Source organism: Carcharhinus amblyrhynchos, chromosome 7, assembly GCF_965287045.1.
Source record: "Carcharhinus amblyrhynchos chromosome 7, sCarAmb.v2.hapA, whole genome shotgun sequence".
Classification (NCBI taxonomy): domain Eukaryota; kingdom Metazoa; phylum Chordata; class Chondrichthyes; order Carcharhiniformes; family Carcharhinidae; genus Carcharhinus; species Carcharhinus amblyrhynchos.
In genome coordinates, this window is record NC_137330.1 from 91,955,829 (window position 1) to 91,983,601 (window position 27,773).

Below are 27,773 nucleotides of genomic sequence, written 5' to 3' on the forward strand. Positions count from 1 at the left end.
AGAATCTACAGTGCAGAAGGAGACCATTTGGCCCATCAAGCCTGCGCTGATAACAATCCCAAACAGGTCCTATCCCCATAACCCACATATTTACTTCGCTAGTCCCCCGACTCTAAAGGGCAATTTATCATAGTCAGTCAACGTAACCCACATACCTTTGATGCATTCCTGATTATAATTATTTCACCATTGGTGTCAGTGCCTTCAGCAGTCTAGATGCAAAGTTTGGAATGTGTTCAATTTCTCTTTTCCTCTGCTTTGCTTTCCTCCTTTTAACAAACTTCTTAAAATCTGTTTGTGTGATAAAGCTTTTGATCATCTTGCCTAGCATCCCTTTTGTATGGCTCAGTGCCAAACTTTATCATGCCCTTTTAATTACTTTAAAGGCCTTATGGAAACATGAATTGTTGTTTCGTCAATATAGATCACAAAGGAGCAAGAACAATCCCCCAGAACCAGTGTAACTAACACTTGTGATATTGAAACACATGTAATCTCCTACGTGGAGGTGAATAACAATATGTTAAATAATGTAAACATTTGTAAATTTTTATAAAGCTAATTATATTCAATTTCATACAAGGGGAATAAATTTGATAACATTTATTGCTAATTTGTATTGCTTATCCCTGATGTTTATATATTTATTGTTCAACTGTATGCAGGTGATGGGCACAACTGGCGACTTATTTGGGCCCCTGTAAATCGACTGAAACCATGGCTGTTAGGCTAGGAAATGTATGCTTATAATTCATAATGCTGTAAATAAATGCTCATGAAAGTGGTAAAAATTGGCTCCAGTTCCATCTTTCCTGCCTGGCTTTCTGATATATAACAATCTCTTGGATACCAAAGCTAATTATAGCATTTTCTGATATGTATTACATTGTTGATAACTCAGGAGAGACTCAGTATCAAACTGGGGAGCTTTCTTAGTATCATTCTGCTCATTGGGTGAATTTACATCTTCGTAACCATAAATTTTGCTGGTTGTTATTTACCCAACTTCAAAAACATGATGTGACATTTGTTCCTGTTATTGACAGGCTATTTTAAATATTTATTAGGAATCAGGAAGAATATGTGGGCTGTGAGGCTTATTGTATTAATACTTGTTTTGCTCGTTCAGTGATGGAAATTCAAGTAGAGTGCTTATATTGTTATCAATATCTTTTCAATATTTGAGAGATTTGCATTGTGACCTCTGTCATTTCTCCAGTGACAATTCTCACATGGCATTTTTCATAAGTGTTTCTATCCTGTAAATTACTATACAGCATTATCACATTTACCAGCGATTGCCTTGATAAAGCAATAATCAGAAGTTCTGAGAAGAGACATCTCATGATGTTGCTCAATCTCTGCTCCAGGCTTATTTGCCTGTCTCAGCCAAAGAGCTACTGGTGGTGGCGGGGATGCTGCGGACTGGATTCAACAAAGGTTCGTTCTGTGCTAGAGTAGGAAAAATCTGAAGGAAAATGTAAATATGATATTTCGGACCATTGTTTTGCTCTTGACTTCCGTATTAAGTTGTGGTTTTGCTATTTTAAGAAATCCTTTTTTTCAGGAGGTCATTCAGAATTGCTATCATTTTCGCATTTTTGGATAGACCAGCAAGCAGAAGAGCAGTCTTGTAGGAATGATTACAATTCTGGACAGTTTCAAAAATAACTTAATTTTACTTGCCATTGTCTGACGGGCTGAAATGGGGACATAGAGCCGAATGACGCAAGTTCATTAGGCACTTTGTTTTTGTAGGAAGCAAACATATTGAACTGAATATAAGATTCAGTAATCTAAATAAAGTCTGCAACTGAAATCTCATTTATTTAAAATCTCCAGTACAAAAGATACTGTAAATGATTCAAAAATTGATTAGACCTCCAGAACCCAAAGTTAAGTCTGTGGCATCATGAGGTATCTCATCTCAGAACCTCTTTATTGCTTTATCAAGGGAACTGCTGGTAAATGTACGGTAGGGTCTGCAATGTAGAAAAAGGCTACGCAACCCAATGATATATACCAGTGTTCATACTTCACGTAAGGCTCCACAATCTTTCTTCATTTAACCCAACAGCATATCTTCCATTATTTTCTCCCTCATGTTTATCTAACTTCCCCTTAAATGCATCTATGCTATTTTCTGTAACCACTTCCCATGGTAACTCGTTTCATATTCTCATTGCTGTTGATAAAGATGTTTTCCCTGAATTCCTCGTTAATTCACCAGTGATTGTCTTATGGCCTCTCGTTCTGATCAACCTTGTGAGTGGAGAAGTCTTCTTTACATCTGCACTACCTAATTTGAAAGATCTCGATCAGGTGAATCTTTAGTGTTCTCTTTTACATGGAAAAGAGAAAATTTAATTCCCTACAACTCTGCCATTCCACCCCCCTCCACCCACCCACCATGCCCACAATAGGCACAACCATTCATAGTATCACTCTTGCAAATTTACAGCACACATTCTCTGGTGCTTCATGTATTCTTGTTAAAATCTTGTTAGGAAAACAAAAATAGCTGTAAGGGATTTATATTTGTATTGGGAAACAGTAGAAACAAGGTATAGTTTTAAGTGGGTCTAATTTAATGCTTCTGTGTAAAGAAGGATAAAAGCTATTATTAGATTTATGCTTGGACAAAGGTGTTTGTACCTATGGGGGCTGGCTCAATTCAAATTGTGCTGAAAGAGGGTTATGACATGAAGAGGAAACTGTGAGGCTGGCAGTAGTAGCAGTGGCTTAGCAACTGGGGCTTTGGTTTTTATTCCTGGTTTAACTGGAGGCCAAGGCAGATGAACGTAAGATAGTGGGGAATGAACATCTCTCAACTGTGCTAGGGGAAGCTGGATAGGACAAGGGATCTGCAAAGAGGTAGACTTCCCAAAGAACCAGATGGGATGTAAGACTTTAGTTTTAAGACATTCCAAGAGAACAGAGACCAAGGTATTGTTCAGGAGAATTCATGGAAGAAGCAGACAAAAGTAGAAAAAGTGAAAGTGACATCTTCAGTAACCAGAACTAAGTGGGGAAAATCCCACTTCAAAGATAAATCAAAAGTTTGATGCCATTTTAATAGAGTCTGGGAATCGAGTTAAAGCAATTGTGAACAGTTGTACAGCAGTCAAGGCAAAGAAGCTCCTGTGCTGTGCTGTTCTTCGTTGGTGTTGTTGTTGAATGTGGAGGTGTAAAACCTGAATATTGAATTCATTATTAAAGGTGGAGTGGCAGCTTTGTTTAAAAGAGTAATTTGAAAAACTTGAACTGGATTTTGGAATGCATACTGCTGATGGAAAACATTGTTGTGAAAGAAGATTTTAAAGTGTTTTTTTTGGAAACTCGTCATATGACAATCATCTGGGAGAGAGGGTGGGGTGGAATGTTGAAGAAAGGTCCACAGCCAATCTGTGTGCTTAACTGGTCTTTGTTTCTGTAATTGTAATTTAAGATATGCTTGTAGTCCTTGTTAATCTTAAAATCAGTGTGTATTTGTAAACTAAGGAAGTATTGAAGCATAATCCAATCTCTCGTGTAATGAATGTTGTTTTTCCTTGTTAAAACTAATTAATGGTTCTGTGACTCTGTCCCTCCAGTAAAAGTTATGTCTTTTGAGCCAGTGTTCCATTCTGGGATCTTACAACACCAACTGGGATTGTAACAAAATGGCACCAAGAACTGTTCACTGTATTCCTAATGTGATTCAACCAAAGTTCTATAAAAGTTTAAGAAACTTTTCTGCTTTTCAATTCCATTTTTTTGCTCAAAATGAGTTGCAGCTGTAATAATTGGCGGATGGTGACTAGTGGAGTGCCCCAGGGGTCGGTGCTGGGGCCTCAGCTTTTTACCATTTATACAGATGATCTGGAGGAGGGAACCAAGTGTAGAGTGTCGAAATTTGCTGATGACACCAAGATTGGGGGAACGGCAAATTGTGCGGAGGGTGTGGAGAGTCTGCAGAAGGATCTAGATAGGCTGGGCGAATGGGCCAGGAAATGGCAAATGGAATTTAATGTTGGCAAGTGTGAGGTGGTCCACTTTGGTAGGAAGGACTATTACTTACGGGGCGAAAAACTGCAGCAGGCGACGGTGCAGAGGGACCTCGGGGTCCTTGTGCATGAGTCGCGAAAACCCAGCTTGCAGGTGCAGCAGGTGGTCAGGAAGGCGAATGGGATGCTGGCCTTCATAGCGAAGGGGATTGAATATAAAAGTAGGGAGGTCTTGCTGCAGCTGTATAGGGCATTGGTGAGGCCGCAACTGGAGTACTGTGTGCATTTTTGGGCGCCGCACCTGCGCAAAGATAAAGATGGCCTACTCCTGCTCCTATTTCTTATGTTCTTATGTTCTTATAATTCAGTCCTTGTTGTTTTGCAACATTCAAAGCACATTGAAATATTTTGTTTATATTTTGATGTTTAACTAAATATAAGTATTTCTTGAAAGTATTAAACAGTGCTTCCAGGGGACTTGAAAGGCTTTGTTATGTAATAGTCTTGAAACATTTAAGTGAAAGTCCTTGACTGGACTGAGTCCCCGTGAACAGCTTTCATAGAAAACAAATGCTTTATGATCCACAGACATACCACAGACATTCGGCTGACAGTGAAAGATGAACATTAAAATTGGTCAAGAGAAGCCAAAAGATAAATTCCATTGCCAGTTTATAAATCTCTCATCTTGCTTTCTGTGCTGCAAGCTACTTTTTAGAACTTGAAAATTCTGTTCAGAAATGCGCCAGATCTCTTCAGAAAGTCTGTAGAGAATTCATGTTCACTCCACACTTGATAATATGTTTAAAGGAGATTATTAAAAATAACTAACTTTCTGGCATCTACCTGACTCATTTGATGGAGAGTTCCCCCATGTCGATCCAGCAAATAAGGTATTAAACTGGGCAGAATGGATTCTGTTCATTATTTCTAAAACTTGAATAACTTTGTGTTAGCATCAAAACTAGCCACATTATTTCAGATGTGGCTTGCACACCCTATAGTGTTTTTTGGTTATTGTAGTGTTCCAAAAATGCTATCTGAAACCTGAGATAAAGGCAAATTAATGTGAATGCTGGAACCTGAAAGACAATGCTTGAAAATCTCAACAGGCCTGTCAGAGGAACAAAGAGTCATCCAGACTTGAAATGCTGGCTCTGTTGTCTCTTCACAGATGCTGTCAGAACTGCTGAGATTTTCCAGAATTTCCTGTTTTTGTATCTGAAACCTGATTTGTTTCTCATGGTTTTGGGACTGTCAGTGATTTATTAGCATTAATTTCTAGATCTCTCCATAATCATTCCAAGATAATTCAAACATTTACATAATTTATTCACATTTTCCCAGTTCACCTATAATGAAAACAGATGCAAAGTATTCATTTTGCAATTAACTTGCCCTGTTAAATCTCAAAGGACTCATGTTGTCCTTGATCGGTTTTCAGCTTTTTAAATTTGGGGTTTGATTGGGTGCTGGTAAGACTATTTATTCACCAACTCCAATTTCTGAGAAGATAGTGGTAGGTCTTCCTGATGCTCAAAAGTTTTTATTATGTTATCTTACAGTGTAGTCCATCTTTCTGGATCAATATACTGAATTTCCAATGTGGAAAAGTGTGACATTATGCACTTTGGAAGGAGGAATGGAGGGATAGACTATTTTCTAAATGGGGAAATGCTTAGGAAATCAAAAGCACAAAGGGACTTGGGAGTCCTTGTTCAAGATTCTCTTAAGGTTAATGTGCAGGTTCAGTTGGCAGTTTGAAAGGTAAATGCAGTGTTAGTGTTCATGTCAAGAGGGCTAGAATACAAGAGCAGGGATGTACTTCTAAGGCTGTATAAGACTCTAGTCAGATCCCATTTGGAGTATTATGAACAGCTTTGGGCCCTGTATCTGAGGAAGGATGTGCTGGTCTTGGAAAGGGTCCTGTGGAGGTTCGCAAGAATAAGAACGTAAGAAATAGGAGCAGGAGTAGGCCATCTAGCCCTTCGAGCCTGCCCCGCCATTCAATAAGATCATGGCTGATCTGTCGTGGCTCAGTTCCACATTCCCGCCCTCTCCCCATAACCCTTAATCCCCTCTCTTATCAAAAACCCATCAACCCGCGTCTTAAAAATATTTAGCGAGGTAGCCTCCACCACTTCAACGGGCAGAGAATTCCAGAGATTCACCACCCTTTGAGTGAAGAAGTTCCTCCTCAACTCTGTTCTAAACCGCCCACCCTTTATCTTGAGGCTGTGCCCCCTAGTCCTACTGTCCTTTCTGAGCGGGAAGAGTCTCTCCACCTCTATCCTATCCATCCCATTCATCATCTTATATGTCTCAATGAGATCTCCCCTCATTCTTCTAAACTCTAACGAGTACAAGCCTAGTTTATTCAGCCTCTCCTCATAGCTCAACTCCCTCAACTCCGGCATCAGCCTAGTAAACCTCCTCTGCACTCCCTCCAAGGCCAAAATATCCTTGCGTAAGTACGGCGCCCAAAACTGCACACAATACTCCAGCTGCGGCCTCACCAATGCCCTATACAGCCGCAGCAAGAACTCCCTACTTTTATATTCAATCCCATTCGCCTTCCTGACCACCTGCTGCACCTGCAAGCTGGGTTTTTGCGACTCATGCACAAGGACCCCGAGGTCCCTCTGCACCGTTGCCTACTGCAGTTTTTCGCCACGTAAGTAATAATCCTTCCTACCATTATTCCTACCAAAGTGGACCACCTCGCACTTGCCAACATTAAATTCCATTTGCCATTTCCTGGCCCATTCGCCCAGCCTATCTAGATCCTTCTGCAGACTCTCCACACCCTCTGCACAATTTGCCGTTCCACCAATCTTGGTGTCATCAGCAAATTTCGACACCCTACACTCGGTTCCCTCCTCCAGATCATCTATATAAATGGTAAATAGCTGAGGCCCTAGCACCGACCCCTGGGGCACTCCACTAGTCACCAACCGCCAATCCGAATAGCACCCGTTGACCCCCACTCTCTGCCTCCTATTTGACAACCAATCCTCTATCCACGCTAACACCCTACCCCCAACTCCATGTCCCCTGACCTTCTGCAATAACCTCTTGTGAGGTACCTTGTCAAACGCCTTCTGAAAATCAAGAAAGACCACATCCACCGGATCTCCTCTATCCACCGCCCTAGACACGTCCTCATAGAACTCCAGTAAATTTGTCAGACACGACTTCCCTTTAACGAAACCGTGCTGCATCTGCTCTATCAAGCAATTCCCCTCAAGATGCCTCGCTATTTCCTCCTTGATGACGGATTCTAACATTTTACCTACAACAGACGTTAAACTAACCGGCCTGTAATTCCCTGCCTTTTGCCTGGCACCCTTCTTAAACAACGGCGTAACATTAGCCGTTTTCCAATCTTCCGGCACTTCCCCGGAATCCAGCGGCGTCTGGAAAATAACCACCAAGGCATCCACTATCACCTTCGCCATTTCTTTCAGAACCCTCGGATGCATTCCATCCGGTCCTGGGGACTTGTCCACAATCAGCCCCTCCAGTCTGTCGAGCACCGCCTCTCTAGTAACAGTAATGTCATTGAGACCCTCCGGTCCTACCACCTTTCCATCTAACACCCGGCAAATTATTCACATCCTCCTCCGTGATGATCCTGGAATGAAGAGCTTGTCATGTGAGTAACAGTTGAGGACTCTGGGTCTGTACTTGGAGATTAGAAGGATGAGGAGGGGATCTTATTGAAACTTACAGGATACTGCGAGGCCTGGATAGTGTGGACGTAGAGAGGATGTTTCCACTAGTAGGAAAAACTAGAACCAGAGAGCACAACCTCAGGCTAAAGGGACAATCCTTTAAAACAGAGATGAGGAGGAATTTCTTCAGCCAGTGTGTGGTAAATCTGTGGAACTCTGCCCCAAAAGACTGTGGAGACCAGATCACTGAGTGTCTTTATGACAGAGATAGATTGGTTCTTGATTAATAAGGGGATCGGGGTTATGGGGAAAAGGCAGGAGAATGGGGATGAGAAAAATATCAGCCATGATTGAATGGCAGAACAAACTTGATAAGCAAGTTACCTAATTCTGCTCCTATGTCTTACGGCCTTATGAACAGTTGCTGATTATATGGCTAAGTCAGAATGGTGCGTCACCTAGGTATGCTAAAGTTCTCCATAGCATTATGGCTCTTACCTTTTGCAATGATAGAAGAAACTATTACATTTTGTCAGAGTAACTTATTGAGTTGTTGTAGGTGATAGTATTGTAATCGTCATCCGAGTGTTGAATGGAATGATTTCAGCGGCATTTCTAAGGGGTAGCTTCAGTTTTATTTTCATCCTTATTTAATACTCAATTTGGCTCACTTGAAGTAAGTCTTTCTTATACCTGATAAAGAGGTGAATTTCTATATTAACTTCTCTTTTCCACTTTGTTATGTACATAATTTCTTTTCAATCTTGGACAGTTCCTCAGAATGGAGAATAATTTGCTTCTAATTTAATGTGATGGGTTTTGAGGTAGTTATTAATTCAACATGTGATGAGGTGGTCGGAGATTTGTATATTTTCTCAGACGTTTTGACTCTGCCTCTGTCTGCTTTCTCTTGATGTGTTCAGTACCTTCTTGAATAATCTTTCTCTATTTTGAATTTTGGCAAACTAGGGACTCCCATGAGTAAGTGGGGATATTTGACCTCTTCAGCAATGTTTTGAATACATCCTTTAAGTGTTTCTGTTACCCTCTGGGAGTTTCCTGCCATGATTGAGTTCCGAGTGGAACTGTTACTTTAGGAGTTTGGTGTCAGGCAAATGAAAGGCATACCCTGCTCAGTGGAGCTGGTTTTCAGTGATGAATGCCTTGATGCTGGGCATGTTTGCTTGGGAGAGGGTGCTGCTGTTGGTCTGGCTTTTTTGTCACCAGGTTTGCAGGATCTTGTGAAGACGCCAGAGTAGTACTTCTCCAGTGCTTTGAGGTGCCTGTTGTAGGTTGTGCAAGTTTTCAAAGCATATAAGGGCATTGGGATCACTGCTACAAAGTCAATCATGACCTTAGTCTCGGGTTTCACATCCTGGTCCTCAAATAATCTTTTCCTCAGTTGACTGAAGGCAGTGCTGGCATTTTGGAAGCGATGATTTTGTCATTTATATGTGCTTTCAGAGTTGAAGCTCTCAAAATGAGGAAAATTGTCCTGGTTTTCCAGGATTTCTGTTGATCATAATCATAGGGGGAGGTGTTCTCCTGTGGAAACTGGTTGGAAGAACCAGGATTGCAAATATTATTGACTAGTTCCTGCAAAGAAGTTTAGCTTGAAATTTTTTTTCTTTATCAGTTACTTTTGCCTAGAAGCATTCTGCCATCTGTCTTTTCCTGTTTGTTTACTCAGGACCTTGCTGAAAAATGACATCTAACACTTAAGTAATAGTAATTTACACAACCAGCTGAAATCTGATGATCCCGTGATTGTTATTGCTTGAATACTTCCCAGCGTGTAACTGTCGTCTTAGTTCTTCACTGCAATTTTAGTTGAGTATGGGCTAGATCACTTATGTGATGAGCCTGATCCAATATTTTGGCACTTAACTTTTGTTGAATGTGACCGATATTATCAGGATCTGCTATTTATATAGCTGTCAGTTTAAAAAAAATCTTCCCAGAGATTGGTTTTGACAATCCAGTTATTTCTTGGATGATAATTCAGCATTTTTTAGCAGCAACATGAAATACAAGTATTAGTAAACGTCACTGCTTTTTTATTAACTGCGCTTAAATTGTCTTGTTTTTCTTAATGCCCTCCAAAACCCCACCTGCCTAGTTTTAACTTGCCATGAGTCTTGTTCCCCCACCACCCCTTGTACTTGCTGACCTACCCTGGTTCCCTGTCGAGCAATGTCTTGATTTTAAAATTCTGTTCCTAGTTTTCAAATCCCTCTGTGGCCTTGCTTCTTCCTATCTCTGTAGTTAGCTCCAACCTCACAACCTTCTGAGATACCCCCCCTTCTCCAATCCTGGCTTCTTGCATATCCTCATTGATAATTGTTCCCCATTGGTGGCTATCCCTTCTGTTATGGAGGCCTCAAGCTCTGGAGTTCCCTTACTCTTAGGATCCAATTCTCCCATTGCAATGTGCAAGAATCAATTATTGTTCATTTCAAGTGGAAAGAAAGCAACATAATTGGTAGCTGAGCAAATGGGATTGTCCTGAGTCCTGTTTTCATTGATTTGTTTGGTGTCAACAAGCATTGACCTTCGTAACGGTTCAGACTTCAGTACAGCCCTGCATGCCCAATGTAATTACAGATGCTGTTCTGTGGGCCGATGCAGTCCTCTGAATTTTTTTGTTCCCCTGCGCACTTTTTCAATCCCTACAGGTGCAAGGTGTATCAAGTTTAAAGCTATTTTACTGGAATGAATTAAAATACTTATCTACATAATGATTTCTAAATCCATGTATTGCTTGCTATAATTGTTCAAATAATATATTTTGTTGGAATACATGGTTGATTATATGCCCTGTTTGACAGATTCCCTTAAATGGCACACATTCTGCTATAAATTTCAAAACAAATAGAAAATATTACTGCCAAAATTTGGTAAATATAAAAGCTGAAATACATTGCTGGGCTCAGGGTAAACTTGGCCGAGTTTCTGAATAAAGCAAAACTAATGACAAGTTTTGATACAGCAGAAGATTCCCCCAAGATTGGGGGAAAGGCAAATTGTGCGGAGGGTGTGGAGAGTCTGCAGAAGGATCTAGATAGGCTGGGCGAATGGGCCAGGAAATGGCAAATGGAATTTAATGTTGGCAAGTGTGAGGTGGTCCACTTTGGTAGGAAGAATGGTAGGAAGGACTATTACTTACGTGGCGAAAAACTGCAGCAGGCGACGGTGCAGAGGGACCTCGGGGTCCTTGTGCATGAGTCGCAAAAACCCAGCCTGCAGGTGCAGCAGGTGGTCAGGAAGGCGAATGGGATGCTGGCCTTCATAGCGAGGGGGATTGAATATAAAAGTAGGGAGGTCTTGCTGCAGCTGTATAGGGCATTGGTGAGGCCGCAGCTGGAGTACTGTGTGCAGTTTTGGGCGCCGCACCTGCGCAAGGATATTTTGGCCTTGGAGGGAGTGCAGAGGAGGTTTACTAGGCTGATACCGGAGTTGAGGGGGTTGAGCTATGAGGAGAGGCTGAATAAACTAGGCTTGTACTCGTTAGAGTTTAGAAGAATGAGGGGAGATCTCATTGAGACGTATAAGATGATGAATGGGATGGATAGGATAGAGGTGGAAAGACTCTTCCCGCTCAAAAAAGACAGTAGGACTAGGGGGCACAGCCTCAAGATAAAGGGGGGGCGGTTCAGAACGGAGTTGAGGAGGAACTTCTTCACTCAAAGGGTGGTGAATCTCTGGAATTCTCTGCCCGTTGAAGTGGTGGAGGCTGCCTCGCTAAATATTTTTAAGAAGCGGGTTGATGGGTTTTTGATAAGAGAGGGGATTAAGGGTTATGGGGAGAGGGCGGGAAAGTGGAACTGAGCCACGACAGATCAGCCATGATCTTATTGAATGGCGGGGCAGGCTCGAAGGGCCAGATGGCCTACTCCTGCTCCTATTTCTTATGTTCTTATTTCTTATGTTCTAGAAGCAAAGCACTAAATCTAATTTAATTTTTCCTCTGGATGTGGCTATAATGTGGTTCCATAACACAGAATATTACACAAATATTGACTACAATTGAAGTTTGGTAAGCTGGTGTCCAGAGGGTTACTGAAGTGGCTGAAATTTTATCTTATGGCTGTGATTAGTTCTATTGGAGGAACAGTATTCTATTCAAATCCCTGGACATTGCGCTTTGTGGTTTGGTTATTTATTCTCTTGGATCAAATTGACTTTTTGTGCAAGCTTCAACAGACCCAACTATGTTTTCTCACATCAACTGCTTTTCAGCCAGTTTTTATTTGATTCTGACCAAATGCATGCAGTACACTGTATTTTAATTTAGGTAAGATGCCTGTGGGATGCAGCTTTGAATGGTTAGAATAAACTGACAGTAAAGCTTTCATAATTTGTGACTTGTCACAGAATGAAAGACTGTTAGTCATCAAACCACCCTGATATTTTATGCTCTGTGCAAGAAAAGTTGACTCCAATGGTGTATCATTTTTGGAAAAGTTGTGTTCCCTTCAGAGTGCCATAGCAACCTTTACCTGATATAACCGCAACAAAACTGCAGGTACTGAAAATCTGAAACATGAACAGAAAGTGCTAGAAATACTGAGCAGATCTGGCAGCATCTGTGGAAAGAGCTAAATTTTCAAGAAATGTTATATTCAACTCAATTTTAACTCTTTCTCCACCAATGCTGCTAGACCTGCTGAGTATTTCCTGCATCTTATCTGTTTATTTCAACCTGTTCTGATGTCAATTCATAAGTACTTTTTCAGTTCATTGCATTGAAATTCTTTATATCTGTTCTGATCCCAGTTGGTATTACTATTGGACAGCAAGGTCCCAGAAAGGAACGCTGGCTCGAAAGATTGTTACCTTTCTTTTTAGAAAAGATGGATGAACAGAGTCACAAGATTGCCAATTAGCTTTTAATAGCAAAAAAAATTAAACATGAAAAGTTTAACTGGAATATGATACTACTTCTCTCCCACAAAAGTACACAGATTTTAACGATAACACATGCTACAAAATATATCTTGTGCTATCAGGTTTTCAGTAAACACACGGTCCCTTTAACACAACAGACTAACCCCACTCTGAAACCAAGCCAACACCCCACTCTGAAACCAGGTGGCAGATGCCACTCAATTGATTTTCCTCAAATTCCCCCAGTGACTATTACAATGTGAGCCAACTGATGTCACTGGAGTCTAGCTTCCACCTATGCTCCCAAACTCCACTTGCAAGCAGACACACCTCAGAATTTTCTTTAAAATGATGCTGTTAAAATGATGAGGGGCATAGATAAGGTGAACAGTTGGAAGCTTTTTCTGAGGGCAGAAAAGATAATTACAAGAGGGTGCAAGTTCAAGGTGGGGGGGGTGGCAGTGGTGGGTGGAAGGTTCAGTAGAGATGTGTGGGGGAAGATTTTTTTACCCAGAGGGTGTGTGGTGGGGGGGGGGGGGGGGGGAGGATGCTGCTGTGCCTGGCCTGGACTGCACTGCCAAGTGAGGTGGTTGAGGCAGACACATTAGTGACATTGAAGACTTATCTGGATAGACACATGAACATGCAGGGAATAGAGGGTACAGTTAGTCTAGATAGGGCAACGTGCTTGGTGGGCCGCAGGGCCTGTTTCTGGGCCGTACTGATCTTTGTTCTCAGTTCTTACCCTTAGCTGTTTTCAGCAAGGAACTTTCTCCAGGTTTTCCAAGCAGGGAAGTCATGTTGGAGTTGGTGAACTTTGGTGAGGCTACAACCAGATTACTGTGTGTGCAGTTTGGTCGCCACATTATTGGAAGGATGTGATTGCACTGGAGAAGGTGCAGAGGAGATTTACCAGGATGAAGTCTGGAATGGAACATTTAAATTATGAAGAGAGATTGAATAGACTTGGGTTGTTTTCATTGGAACAGAGAAGACTGAGGGGTGACCTGATTGAGGTGTACAAGATTATGAGAGACATGGACAGAGTGGATAAAGAGCAGCTATTCTCCTTAGTTGAAGGCTCAGTCACAATGGGGATGTAGGTTTAAGATGAGGGATAAGACGTTTAGGGGGGATGTAAGGAAAAAAATTTTTTTACCCAAAAGGTGGTGACAGCCTGGCATGCATTGCCTGGGAGAGTGGTGGGGGTGTGTTGCCTCACATCCTTCAAGAAGTATCCGAATGGCACATCATAACATTCAGGACTATGGGCTAAGTGCTGGAGGATGGAGTTAGGTGGGAGTGTGGACTTGAAGAGCCGAAGGGGCTCTGCTGCGCTGTATGATTCTATGATTCTCCCTTCAGTATTCCTTTGTTTTGAAACTAGGAGCTTTCAAACTTCCACACAGTCTCTCAGGAATCCAGCCACCAATTGCTTCAATTTTTTACTTAACAGGCTGTAGTGAGATGTTACCAATCTGCTTTATTCCTTTTTACTTAAGTCTTGGAAATTTCTCTTTATTCTCTAGTTTCTGGAACAAACTGTCTTTTAGCTTATGGACTTGCTTTTTTGTCCATTGTTCCCTGGTATGGCTTTTCTTCTAGCAGAGCCAAGAATGTTACAGGTTTAGTTTAAAATTAAACACAAAGAACGTTCCTAACTTAAAAGGTGGTCCTGGTTGTTAAGTAATGGCTCATTCTTTCTCCAATGTTCTTGTTTACCTCTCATGTTGTTGTAAACTCCCTAAGTGCAATGCAGTCACTGTTGAACTGAGACCCTAAATCCCCATACATGTCAAATCTTTGTTTAACATGGACCTGACTAGAGTTTTTAATCCGTTCTTATTCAAAACACTAACTTTCTTAAATCTATGTCTTATTTTTGATATCCAGCAATATAAACATGAATTATTTGTAAACTGCCTCTCCTTACAACTACCTCTGCTTCTTGACAGATTGTACCACTGCGCTTTTTTCTATTCAGCATCTTCCATATAATGAAAATAATGCAGGAAAAACTGTATTATGCTTTCTGATTCTGTTTGCCTGAATTTATATTGCAACTTTGTTTGAAATTTTAAGGCAACACAGTGGCACAATGGTTAGCACTGGTGCCTCACTGCGCCAGGGACCCGGGTTTGATTCCCAGCTTTGGTCATTGCCTGTGCAGAGTTTGCACGTTCTCCCCTTGTCTGCGTGGGTTTCCTCCCATCATCCAGAGATGTGCAGGTTAGGTGAACTGGCCATACTAAATTGTCCGTTAATGTCAGGGGGACTAGCTAGGGTAAATGCATGAGGTTATGGGAATAGGCCCTGGGTGAGATTGTGGTCCGTGTAGACTCAATGGGCCAAATAGCCTCCTTCTGCACTGTAGGATTGTATGAAAACTCATTGAAATGAAAAGAATGATCTTCAACGTGAGAATTTAAAATGGATTGGGAAATTAGGAATTTCCCTTGTAAATCGGCAAAATTTAAATAATGCAACTCATGGGAATATTTTGTGTGCACTGAACTTTTTTTAAAATTCTTTTTTCAGGTGGCACTTACAATTATGGAGGCTTAAGCAAGAACAGAGTAGTGGGGGAGCTTCCCTTCCCCTGGTGGCTGACTTCAAAGGAATGACATTCAGGAGAGTGTGATGGATATGTTTTGACTGAAAGTTTACAAGTTTTTATTTTCCACAAAAATGTTATAATTAAATTTCTATTTTTGTCTATTTAATTGCAACAAAGTGCCATATTCTATAGATAGCATTTTATACCTTGAAAGAACAGTTCCTTGAACTAAACCAGCACCGCTCTCATGTACTAAACTAATGTAACGAAGGCTAGAAGATTGCTAGAGTGCAGTGTTTTTATAACACAAGCACAAATCTAGCACTTTGGTACAGCTGCCAAGCAAGTAAGTTCCATAGCCTTCAACAGAAATTTAAGTCTTCTTTTGAAGATCTCGAAAGTGGGGAAAGGATGAATTCGGTGACTGCTGACTGCACTCCAAAGTGCCGCTCTTTGCAACATGCCCTTGACATGATTTCAGTGATGACTAAGGGAACTGAAGGTCAGAGTAAAGCCTTCCTTTCATCTTACTGCTACAATGCGGCTTCCCTGAAGGATAGTTTTGGCAGAACAGTTCTACACATGGCTGCGTCTTGTGGTAAAAAATCTGTTTTGAATTGGCTCCTTGAAAAGAAAGGGGCTGATCATTCTGTGAAGGATAAGGAATCTGGATGGACAGCTCTGCACAGAAGTATGTTCTATGGGCACATTGATTGTGCGATATTTCTTCTCAAGGTATGGTATGCTGTTCTGTTTGTGCATGTATTGAAAGTCCAGTTAATTTTGTTGCGGGAGTTGCATAGTTATTTCATTGTACTGGATGGTTTCTGGATATTCTAGACAGAGAAGTTCCATTATCATTGCTTGTAAATATGTTGACCGGTTAAAAAAAATGTGAAAAGATCAGCACTCATGTCAGTGACCAGAGGTGGAAAACATTATTTATAAAATTAGAACTTTACAACAACAACTTCCTGTTTAGCATAGTAAAATATCCCAAGGAGTTTTATAGATACTGAGCCTCATGCGATATTAATGACCAAAAGCTTGGTGAGCAGAGGTAGATTTTAAGGTGCATGTTGAAGTGATGTTGGGAGGTTCAGGGAGGGAATTGCACAGCTTGAGGCTAGGCAGCTTAAGTCACAATTGCCAGTGGTCGAGTAATTAAAATATTTAATTGGAAGTAGGATTAACCTAGCATCTCCAGGAAATTGAAATCAATCTCCAGGACACCACTGAGTGGAGATGTGGCGAAAAATTATCGGAACTCTAAAAAACATTGATTTTTGTCATTTTCTTTGAATGTTATTCTTTAACAGATATAATAATATTGAAAATACAAAAAATGGCTGTCATCATCTGGTTGGATAATGAATCTTTTTGCTTTCCATTTGGCATAGAAAGGCAGTACATCATGGAGATGGGCGCGTTGGCTGACTAATGACTGGAGTATGAGGCAGATCACGTGATGAAACTTCCATTTAATCACAGTTGGCAATCCTGTCATTCTAGTACTGAATATTGGAAAACAATGACAATTTAGAAACAAATTGACGGGTTGTCACAGCTGGCGGTGACGCAGACTTGGGTGATATCATTGTACATAGGTGCTGTGATTTTGGACGATGTGTTTGAGGGGTGACGTGTTGTCATGAGAACCCACAGCCTGTATTAAATTGGAGACAAATCATAAGCTGTCATCATTGACAGTGATAGACAAGCCAACATCATCTACTTTAAGAAAGACAAGAGAGGCTTAGTTTTTGTAATAGTAGGAGTACCTGGATAGTCAGATTCCTTGGAGAGTTGAAAACATAGATTAGGGAGGAGTGTTGGTGATAATATGTGCAAGTACTGTTTTGATTTGTGCATAGCATTGCTCCTGTACCGATGGCCTATTGAAATTTGCTGACACCACCAAGTTCAGTAATATGGTACACAGCAGTGAGAATTTGGAAGATATGGATGGATTAGCAGAGTAGGTCATAGGCAAATGCAAATAAATGTGAAATATGATTTTGGAAAAATAATAGTGAAGGAATGTTTATTGAAAATAGTTAGATTCTTTGGAGTAAAAGAAAGTTCAAGGGGCTGCAGGGTGATCTGCAACAGATCTTCAACTTGCATAGGAGGACATAAAAGCAACGTATTAGATTATAGAGCCTTGAATACTAAATCACAGAAGTGATATGTTGATACAAACTATTGTTCAGACGAGAATTGGGATACCAAATGCCAGTCTGGTCTTACCATTTTGTATCCATAAAAAGGGCAGAGTGAAGATTCATGAGAATTTTATCAGCAATATGTGATTTTGGATATGAAAAAAAGCTTAAAATTGGGGCTTTATATAGGATCTAATAGTTTTTCAAAAGAATGCAAGGCTTTACAGGGATAAATAACTAATTATTGCTCTTACTGAATCAGTTAGACATAAACTTGAAATTGTTATTGGGAGAACAAAGAGATTAGGCAAAATGTTTGCAAATACAAATTTATTGGAAACATGAACTGTTTCACTACAAATTGAGGCATAGACTAAAAGAACATTCATGTAAAGATTAGATTGGTATTTACAATGGAAAAATATGAGAGAAAGGCAAAGAACAATTTAATGAGACTATAACCCCAATCAAAGCTAACTCTGGCAAAAAGACTTCTTCCTATACCCTAGTTGCTACGAGTAACGTTTTAAAGTCACATGTGGTGCCTTTTAAAGTAGATGTGATTTCTAGAATTTCATGCACTTCTGTTTCAAATTGCAGTTTCTTTGTAGATTGAAATGATCTTGTTTATATTAAGTTTATAATTTCCGTTTGACCTCTCTTTACAGCATGGGAGTAGTCTCAATATACAGGATAAAGAAGGATTATCTACACTTGACTTGGCCATGAAAGATAGACCATCACATGTGATTTATAGAAAGACTGGTATAGTCCTCTCTTCATTCTCAATATATGTGCGTAGTAATTTAAAATAAAAAGAAGTCTAAGTAAACATTAAAATATCTATTTAACTGTTCATTGAAAAATCATTTAAAAAAAACTCTGCAGTATCATTTATAAATCATGTGACTGAGTTGTAAAGTTCTCTTATGTATGGGTACTTGGGTATTTTGAAATCTATAGAAATCTTCGGTGTATACACTATCAGTGAGTTGCTCCTAATGGAGTTAGAGGAGCAATTAGTGACATTTTAAAAGTGAGCTGCTTGCACTTTTGCCATGATCACAAGACTAGTGTAAAGATCCACCTTGACATTTTTCCTTACCAATGATTTAATGGGCTTAAAGTCATGATTTGCTATGTGATTAGTTTCATTGAAGTCCAATAAAGATTGGAGAGGGTGCTAATATTAGTGGAAGTTTTTTGATGGGAGCAAATAGAGGATAGAGTGACCTGCTATTGGCATTAGCAGATGCTGTAAGCAGGCCATCTGCTTTCCCTCTTGGTTGGTTATGACACACAGCAATGCAAGAGGATTGGCAAGCATTTTAAAAGCACTGTAAAAGATATTTAATAAAAACCATGTGCTATTTTCATCTGTTCATTTAGGGTTCTAATGTTACAGAAACTGATTTGAATTTTGTCCAAATAGTTCTAATTCCCTCTCACATATATTGGAGGTTGTTTTTATTAAACAGACTAATTTAGCTATGTAGCTGATCAATATTATACTTAGTTGTTTAGTGGCTTTTGAATTTTTGATATGCATATTCAGATTTATTTTCTAGATCCTACTGAAGTCTATACCTGGGGTAACAACACTAATTTTACTCTTGGTCACGGAAGCCAACAAAGCAAGCATCATCCTGAGCTTGTAGACTTCTTCTCAAGGTCAGGGATCTACATTAAGGAGGTACAAAAACTTTCCTATTGAGAATTCATGTTTTAAAACCTGCTCTTGCACTAAAAACAGGCAGATATTTAGTTGCAGATATTTAGTTTTTGCTAATTAACTTGAAGTGTACAAACTAACTACTCTATCCACTTGGCTCAGTAGCAGCACGTTTGCCTCTAAGTCAGAAGTTTGTGAGTTCATGGTCCACTCCAGGGCATGAGCAAATAATCGGACTGAGGAAGTGCAATATTTTTGAAAGTGTCATCTTTTGGATGTTAACCCAGTCACGTCTGTTGCATTGGACAGATGTTAATGACTACACAGGCTGGGTGGTTAACAGTGAGGAGGAATGTTTTAAGAACATAAGAGCAGGAGTAGGCTATCTGGCCCCTTGATCCTGCTCCGTTATTCAATAAGATCATGGCTGATCTTTTCGTGGACTCAGCTCCATTTATCTGCCTGCTCACCATAACCCTTAATTCCTTTACTGTTCAAAAATTTATCTATCCTGCCTTAAAAACATTCAGTGAGGTAGCCTCAACTGCTTCACTGGGCAGGGAATTCCACAGATTCACAACCCTTTGTGTGAAGAGGTTCCTCCTCAAGTCAGTCCTAAATCTGCTTCCTCTTATTTTGAGGCTATGCCCTCTAGTTCTAGTTTCACCTGCCAGTGGAAACAACTTCCCTGCTTCTATCTTATACATTCCCTTCATAAAGATCTCCTCTCGTTCTTTTGAATTACAGTGAGTATAGCCCCAGTCTACTCAATCTATCTTCATAAGCTAACCCTCTCAACTCCAGTATCAACCTAGTGAATTTCCTCTGCACCCCCTTCAGTGTTAGTATATCCTTTCTCAAGTAAGGAGACCAAAACTGTACACAGTACTCCAGGTGTGGCCTCACCAGCATCTTACCCAGCTGCAACATAATGTCCCTGTTTTAAACTCCATTCCTCTAGCAATGAAGGACAGAATTCCATTTGCCTTCTTAATTACCTGCTGCACCTGCAAGCCAACCCCTTGAGATTCCTGCACAAGGACACTCAGGCCCCTCTGCACAGCAGCATGCTGCAACTTTTTACCATTTTAAATAATCCATTTTGCTGTTATTCCTACCAAAATGGGTGACCTTACATTTACAACATCGTACTCTATCTGCCAGACCCTCGCCCACTCAGACTATCTTTATCCCTTTGCAGGCTTTCAGCACCCTCTGCACACTTTGCTCTTCCACCCTTCTTCGTGTCATCTGCAAATTTTGACACACTACACTTGGTCACCAACTCCAAATCATCTATGTAAATCATAAGCAATTGTGGTCCCAACATTGATCCCTGAGGCACACCACTAGTCACTGATAGCTAATCAGAAAAATACCCATTTACCCTCACTCTTTGTTTTCTGTTAGTTCATCAATCCTCTATTCATGCTTATACATTACCTGTAATACTGTACACCTTTATTTAATGTAGCAGCCTTTGGTGTGGCACCTTCTGGATACGCCACATCCACAGGTTCCCCATTGTTCACTGCATGTGTAATGTTCTCAAAGAATTCCACCAAATTAGTCAAACATGACCTGCCTTCATGAATGCATGCTGTGTCTTAACAGTGGGACAATTTATATCCAGATGTCTCGCTTTATCTTCCCTGATGATAGATTCAAGCATTTTCCCTACTACAGAAGTTAACCTAACTGGCCTTTAGTTATCTGCCTTTTGTCTACTTAGTTTTTCAAACAGTGGTGTCACATTTGCTGTTTTCCAATCTGCGGGAACCACTCCAGAGTCCAGCGAATTTTAGTAAATTGCCACTAGTGCATTTGCTATTCCTCCCGCCATCTCTTTTAGTACCCTGGGATGCATTCCGTCAGGACTAGGACGCTTTTCTACCTTTTTAGCCCCATTAACTTGCCCAACACTACCTCTTTCATAATGATAGTTTCTAGGTCCTCATCAGCCATAGCCTTCCTGTCATCAATTTTTGGCATATTATTTGTGTCTTCCACTGTGAAGACCAACACAAAATACCTGTTCAATGCCTCAGCCATTTTCTCAATTCCAGTTATTACATTCCCCTTCTCATCCTCTAAAGGACCAATGTTTACTTTTGCCACTCTTTTTCATTTTATATATTTGCTATCTGAGCTAGTTTACTCTTCTAATCCATCTTGCCTTTCTTTATAGCTTTTTTTGTGGCTTTCTGCTGACCTTTTTAATGTTTCCCAATACTCTAGGTTCCCACTAATCTTTGCCACTTTATATACACTTTCTTTCAATTTGATACCGTCCTTTATTTCCTTGGATATCCATGACTAATTATCTCTTTTTATACTGTCCTTCCTTATCACTGGCATATACTTTTGCTGAGCACTGTGAAAGATCACTTTGAAAGTTGTCCACTATTCCTCAATTGTCCCACCATAAGATTTTTGCTCTTACCCAATCCCTCCCTCATCTCTTTATAGTCTTCTTTGTTTAAGCACAAGACACTGGTATTGGATTTTACCTTCTCACGCTCGATCTGTATTATAAATTCAACCACCACACTGTGATTGCTTCTTCCAAGAGGATCCCTAACTGCAAGATCATTAATTATTCCCATCTCATTACACAGGACCAGATCCAGGATAGCTGTGGGTTACAAGAAGACTTAGATGGAATGGTCAAATGAGCAGATAAGTGGCAGATGGAATTTAACCCTGATAAGTGTGAGGTTTTGGAAGGAGTAATTTGACAAGGAGGTATTTCAATGAATGATAGGACAGTAGTAAATTCTGTGGAATAAAGGGATGTGGTGTGTTTGTCCACAAATCTCTGAAGGCGGAAGGGCATATTGATAGGGTGGTGAAAAAGGCATATGGGACGTTTGCCTTTATCAATCGAGGCATAGATTACAAAAGCTGGTAAGTCATGTTGGAGTTGTATAGAACATTGAAGCCACAGCTAGAGTACTGTATGCAGTTCTGGTTAGCACATTATTGGAAGGAGAGGGTACAGAGGGGATTCACCAAGATGTTGCCTAGGATGGAACACTTAAGTTATGAAAAGAGAATTGGGTAAGCTTGGGTTGTCTTCGTTAGAGCAGAGAAGACTGAGGGATGATCTGATCAAGATATACAAGGTTATGAGGGGCATGGACAGAGTTGATAAGGAGCTGCTGTTCCCCTTAGTTGAAGGGTCAGTCATGAGGGACATAGGTTTAAGGTGAGGGGCAGCAGATTTGGGGGGATGTGAGAGTGGTGACGGTCTGGAATGTGCTGCCTGGGAGGGTGGTAGAGGCAGGTTGCCTCACATCCTTTAAAAAGTACGTGGTTGAGCACTTGACACATCAAAACATTCTGGGCAACGGGCCAATTGCTGGCTGATGAGATTAGGTGGGAGTTCAGGTGTTTCTAATGTGTTAGTGCGAAATCGATGGGCTGAAGGGCCTCTTCTGTGTTCTATGATTTTATCATACCACTACTTGAAAACTAAGGGCTCCTGCTGAGCTTGCTGATATTTTGTCATTAATCTCATTTTGCTATTTGCAGTGATTCCAAAAATAATTGATTGGCTCTGAAGCATTTTGAAATATCCTGAGATTGAGATGCTGCATGAATGCAATTGTTTATTTCACGCTGATTTAGTGTTTGCATATAAATTACTCTGTATTTTAGGAAGGAGATTTTAAATATTGAAAAAATTATACAACCACAATATTTCAGTTAACCCCTAAACCTATCAAACCAAATGTCCCCTGAACCACAAGTTTAAAATTTCTAAAATGTTTGTATTTCATAGAAAAAAAGGCATTCGCAACTTTGTTGTTTTATCTATGGTTAATACATTGTGATGGCCTTGTATGGAGTGATTTATAAGCGGCAATTTTTTTATTGTGGTAAGTGTTGGTTAGTAGCAGTTTTGGCAAGGAAATTGAAATTAGACAAGTTAAATCTTAATTGATGTGGTTTGGAGCTTGCTATTTGAAGAATGTGTGTAATCAGAAATAATGCTATGTGATGTAAGAGGAAAGAATGTTACCATTGATTTGGATATTTGGTGCCTGCTATCCATTCAAACCAGAACATTTAAGTTGTTGCCTTATTGATTTTGTAATTTTTTTTATTGACATGTATATCTTGAACAAGAATAAGCAGTTGTTAGTAGGTCTACTTCAGCATTATAACTTGTAAACTGATTCATGGAACATCAGATGTCGCTGACATGGCTAGCATTTATTATGCTTCTCATTATTATGGCCTTGAGAAGGCGATGGTGACCTATCGTCTTGAATCTCTGTAGTCCATGTGGTGTAGGTACATGCACAAAACTGTTAGTGAGACAGTTCCAAGACTTTGATGTAGTGAAGGGTGACAAATTTCCAAGTGAGCATCGTTCGACTTGGAGGGAAATGTAGGTCATGGTATTCCCATCCTAATGGGTGGTAGAGATCATCAGTTTAGGGGTGCTGCTGCATGGGTTGTGGCAGTGCATCTTGTATATAGTCCACTTGTGGTAGAGGGACTGAATGTTTAGGGTGCTGGATGAATTGCTAATCAAGCAGGCTGCTTTGGTATTGAACTTTTTCTTAATTATTTAGACATCACTGACAAAGTCAGCATTTGTTGTGATCCCGAATTGTCGTTGATTGGCTAGTTCAGAGATTTGAGTCAACCACATTCCTGTAGATCTGGAATCGTATGTAGGTCAGATGAGGTAAGGATGTCAGATTTCCTTCCTAAAGGGCAAGAGTGAACCATATGGGTTTTTACAACAGTCTAATGGTCACCACTACTGAAATTAGCTTTTCAATCCCAGATTTTTTTTTTGTTTATTGAATTCTTAGCCTGGGCCTCTAGATTACTGGTCCAGTTACATTGCCGCTATGTCATCATCTCCACTCTTCTGTGTTCTTGGATCGACAATCATTTGAGCAGTAGGGAATATGCCATTATACTTAAGACGTGTAGACAGGTTTTGGGGAGTAAGGAAGTGAGATACTTGCAGAGAATCGCTGAGAAGCTCTCACTTGCTTGTGGTAGCTGCATTTGAACATTTGTTCAATGCTGGCCTCCAGGATGTTGGTGTATTTTCAGTGATGGTAATGTTGTTGAATGTCAAAGGGTGATGGCTAGATTGTCTTGTTGGAGATGGTCACTCCCAAGCACTGTTGCATGATTGCTACTTGTCGAAGGAAATGTTCCTCATTTAATCATGATTTGGCAATAGTGGATGGCTCACAATATACTGGAAATCTGGTGGCTCTACAAATTGGGTAGGTTACAATAGACATAAAAATACATGCCCTGTTGATCTGATGCAAAACACAAGTCAAGCAATTATGCTTGTGAAAGTAATGATTAAACCAAATTTGAAATTCTGTTTTTATGATTCAAATCAGAAGCTGCTTTCTAATATTCGGAGACTGAATGCTTTACAGCTTTAAAGTCAGATATCACTTGCATATTGGATAGATACAACAAAAAAATTATTCAATAACATACTTTTTTTTGTTCAGGTTGTGCTTTGCAAATTCCATTCAGTGTTCCTTTCCCAACAAGGTCAAGTGTACACCTGTGGACATGGCCAAGGAGGGCGTCTTGGTCATGGAGATGAACAAACATACCTTGTAGGTAGAAATTCTATTTTAAACTTGTTTCCTCTTTAATTTTTTTTCTTTTAGGGAAAGAGCATAGAAATACATTGAAAAATTAATGATTCAGTTTTAATATGTAGTGAGCCGGCTCTTCCCCTCAATGGCAAAACTGAATTATTGTGACTGCCCAATAAAACCCATACTTGCCCCCTTTGTAGGCTGCAGTGAAAACTTCCTCTTCTCGCAGCAGGGGCTGGTGTCAAAAGGAGCAACAAGCATACTGCATTGCTGGTGAAAGAATGCCACATTTGACACCATAAATTAAAGAGGTGCCAATGATTTTTTTCATGTTTTCAAACAAGTTATGACACTATTTCAAACTGTTCCAACTTTTAAGTGCTACTAAGACTTTTGTAACATTTTTTAAAATTTTGTTGACGTGAATGCAAAAGGACTCCTTTCTACCTTCCAAATGGGGTTCCCCACTTCCCTTCCCCATCACCTAATTTCTGCAAATCCAGTTCAGTTTCTGCTTAATGGTAACTCCTCAGGATGTCGATTGTGGGGGTTCATTGACGTTAATGCAATTTAATGTCAAGAAATGATGGTTCGATTCTCTGTTGTTGAAGATAGCTATTGTGTGGTGAAAATGTAACTAACTACTTGTCAGCCCAAGCCTGGATGTTGTCCAGGTCTTGCTGCATTGGATATGGACTGCTTTAGTGTCTGAGAAGTTGTGAATGGTGCAGAACATTGTGCAATACCACTTTTGACCTGACCATCTTCCTTTGTGCTAGGTATGACTTCACGCAGTGGAGAGTTTTCCTCCTGATTTTCATTGACTCCAGTTTTGCTGGTCTCTTTGATACTACATTAGGTCAAATGCTGCTTTGATGTCAAGAGCAGTAGTTTTCATTTTAAAGAACAAAGAACAGTACAGCACAGGAACAGACCCTGCGGCCTACCAAGTCTATGCCAACACAGATGCCTCTCTAATACAGTATAATATTTTCTTGACTCTACATGGTCTATATCCCTCTATTCCCTGCCGATTCATGTATCTATCCAGATGCCTCTTGAACATTGTTATAGAATCTGGTTACAACACCACTGTGGCAGCACGTTCCAGGCGTTCACCATCCTCTGTGTGGAAAAACTTGCTTCTTGCATCTCTTTTAAACTTCTCGCTCTCACTTTCAACCTATGTCCCTGAGTAATTGACCCTTTGACTCTGGGGAAGAAAATCTGACTACCCATTCTATGAAAGCCAGTCATAATCTTTTAAACCTCTGTCAAGTACCCCCTCATCCTCCTGATGCTCCAGTGAAAACAATCCAAGTTTGTTCAACCTTTCTTCATAGTCCATATCCTCCAAACCAGGCAACATCCTGGTAAATCTCTTCTGCACCCTTTCTAAAGCATTGACACACTTCCAGTAGTGTGGCAACCAGAATTGCACAGACTACTCCAAATGTGGCCTAACCAAAGTCTTGTACAACTGCAACATGATTTTCCAATTCCTATACTCAGTGCTCTGACTGATGAAGGCCAGTATGCCATATGCCTTCTTGACCACCTTGTTCTGATTTGCCATGTTCGGGGAACTGTGGGTCCGCACGCCTAGCTTCCTTCGTATGCTAATATTTCTTAGCGCTCCACCATTTACTGTGTACTTCCCTTCTTCAGTAGTACTTCCAAATTTCATCATTCTCACATTTTGTCCGGGTTAAATTCCATCTACCATCTTTCGGCACAGGTCTCCAGCCAATTTACATCCTGCTGTATCCTCTGACAATCTCCTCAGTATCCACTACTCACCCAATTTTTGTATCATCTACAGATTTATTAATCAGATCACCTACATTTTTCTCTAGATCATTTTTGCATATATGTTATAGATTCGAACAACAGAGGCCCCGGCACTGATCCTTGTGGAATGCTGCTTGTCACAGATCTCCAGTTAGAAAAGTACCCTTCCACCACTACTCTCTTTTCTATGCCCAAACCAGTTTTGTATCCATCTTACCAACTCACCAGGAATCCCATATGACTTCACCTTTGTATCAGTTTGCCATGAGGAACCTTATTGAAGACTTTACCCTGGTCAATTTTTCTTGTCATTTCCTCAAAGCATTCAATCAAGTTTGTGAGACACAACCTCCCCTTCAAAAACCATGTTGCCTATCACTAATAAGCCTTTTCTGTTCCAGATGTGAATACATTCTGTCCTTAAGAAACTTCTCCAATAATTTCCCCACCACTGATGTAAGGCTCACAGGCCTGTAATTTCTCAATTGTCTCTTCTGCCCTCCTTAAATAAAGGAATGATGTTAACTACTCTTCAATCCTCTGGTGCCTTGCACGTGGCTAAAGAGAATACAAGGATTTTGGCCAAGGCCTCAGTAATTTCTTCCCTTGTCTCTGTGTTCTGGGATGGACCCTATCTGGCCTGGGGGACTTGGCTGCCTTAATGTTTTTCAGTACCTCCAATACCACCAGCTTTGTTACCTCAACATGTCCTAGAATGTCAATATCCTTCTTTCTGCACCCACCATCCACCATACCCTTCTTCTTTGCGAATTCTGATGCATTGTGCTCGTTAAGGACCTCGCCCACTTCATCTGGCTCCACACACACAAATTCCTTCCACTGTTCATGCATGGACCTACCCTTTCCTTAGTTACCCTCTTTTTCCTTATTTATACATAAAACGCCTTGGGATTCTCCTTAATCGTGCCTGCCAAGGATATTTCATGGCCCCTTTTTGCCTTCCTCAGTCCCTGTTTAAGTTCTTTCCTGCCATTTTTGTATTCTTCAAGAGCCTTATGCGTTCTCAATTTCCTGAAATTTATGCCACCACCTCTTTCACTAAACTACAATCTCTTGTCATCCAGGGTTCCCGAATCTTGCCATCTTTATCCTTCATTCTTACAGGGACGTACTTGTCCTGAATTGTTAACAACTGACTTCTAAAAGACTCCCACATATCGGATGTGGATTTACCCTCCAGCAGCTGCCCCCAGTCTACATTCCCTAGCTCCTGCCTAATACTGTCATAATTAGCCTTTCCCCTGTTTAGTACTTCACTCTAGGACTACTTCTTCTATCCTTTTCTACAAGTATCTTGGAAGTTATAGAATTGTGATCAGTATTCCAAAATGGTTCCCCACTGAGGCATCAATCACGTGTCCAGGCTTGCCTCCACAAGGACTGATGCTGCCATAGATGTATCTGTGGCTGGCAGGTTAGTGAG

General features: G+C 40.5%; 1 protein-coding gene across 2 annotated transcripts in view; it reads left to right on the forward strand.

Annotated features, from left to right (window-relative positions):
• The window catches only part of ibtk (inhibitor of Bruton agammaglobulinemia tyrosine kinase), a 119,346-nt gene that overhangs the window by 16,354 nt on the left and 75,219 nt on the right, over nucleotides 1-27,773 (forward strand). Inside the window, exons 2-5 of one of the 2 annotated variants that reach the window (XM_080192793.1) lie at nucleotides 15,086-15,839; nucleotides 17,938-18,034; nucleotides 18,838-18,962; nucleotides 24,443-24,553. In XM_080192793.1, coding sequence (XP_080048919.1) covers nucleotides 15,516-15,839; nucleotides 17,938-18,034; nucleotides 18,838-18,962; nucleotides 24,443-24,553 — 657 coding nt within the window. In that variant the 5' untranslated portion in view covers nucleotides 15,086-15,515. The remainder of the gene's footprint in view (nucleotides 1-15,085; nucleotides 15,840-17,937; nucleotides 18,035-18,837; nucleotides 18,963-24,442; nucleotides 24,554-27,773) is intronic. The other variant, XM_080192794.1, reaches the window with a different exon arrangement.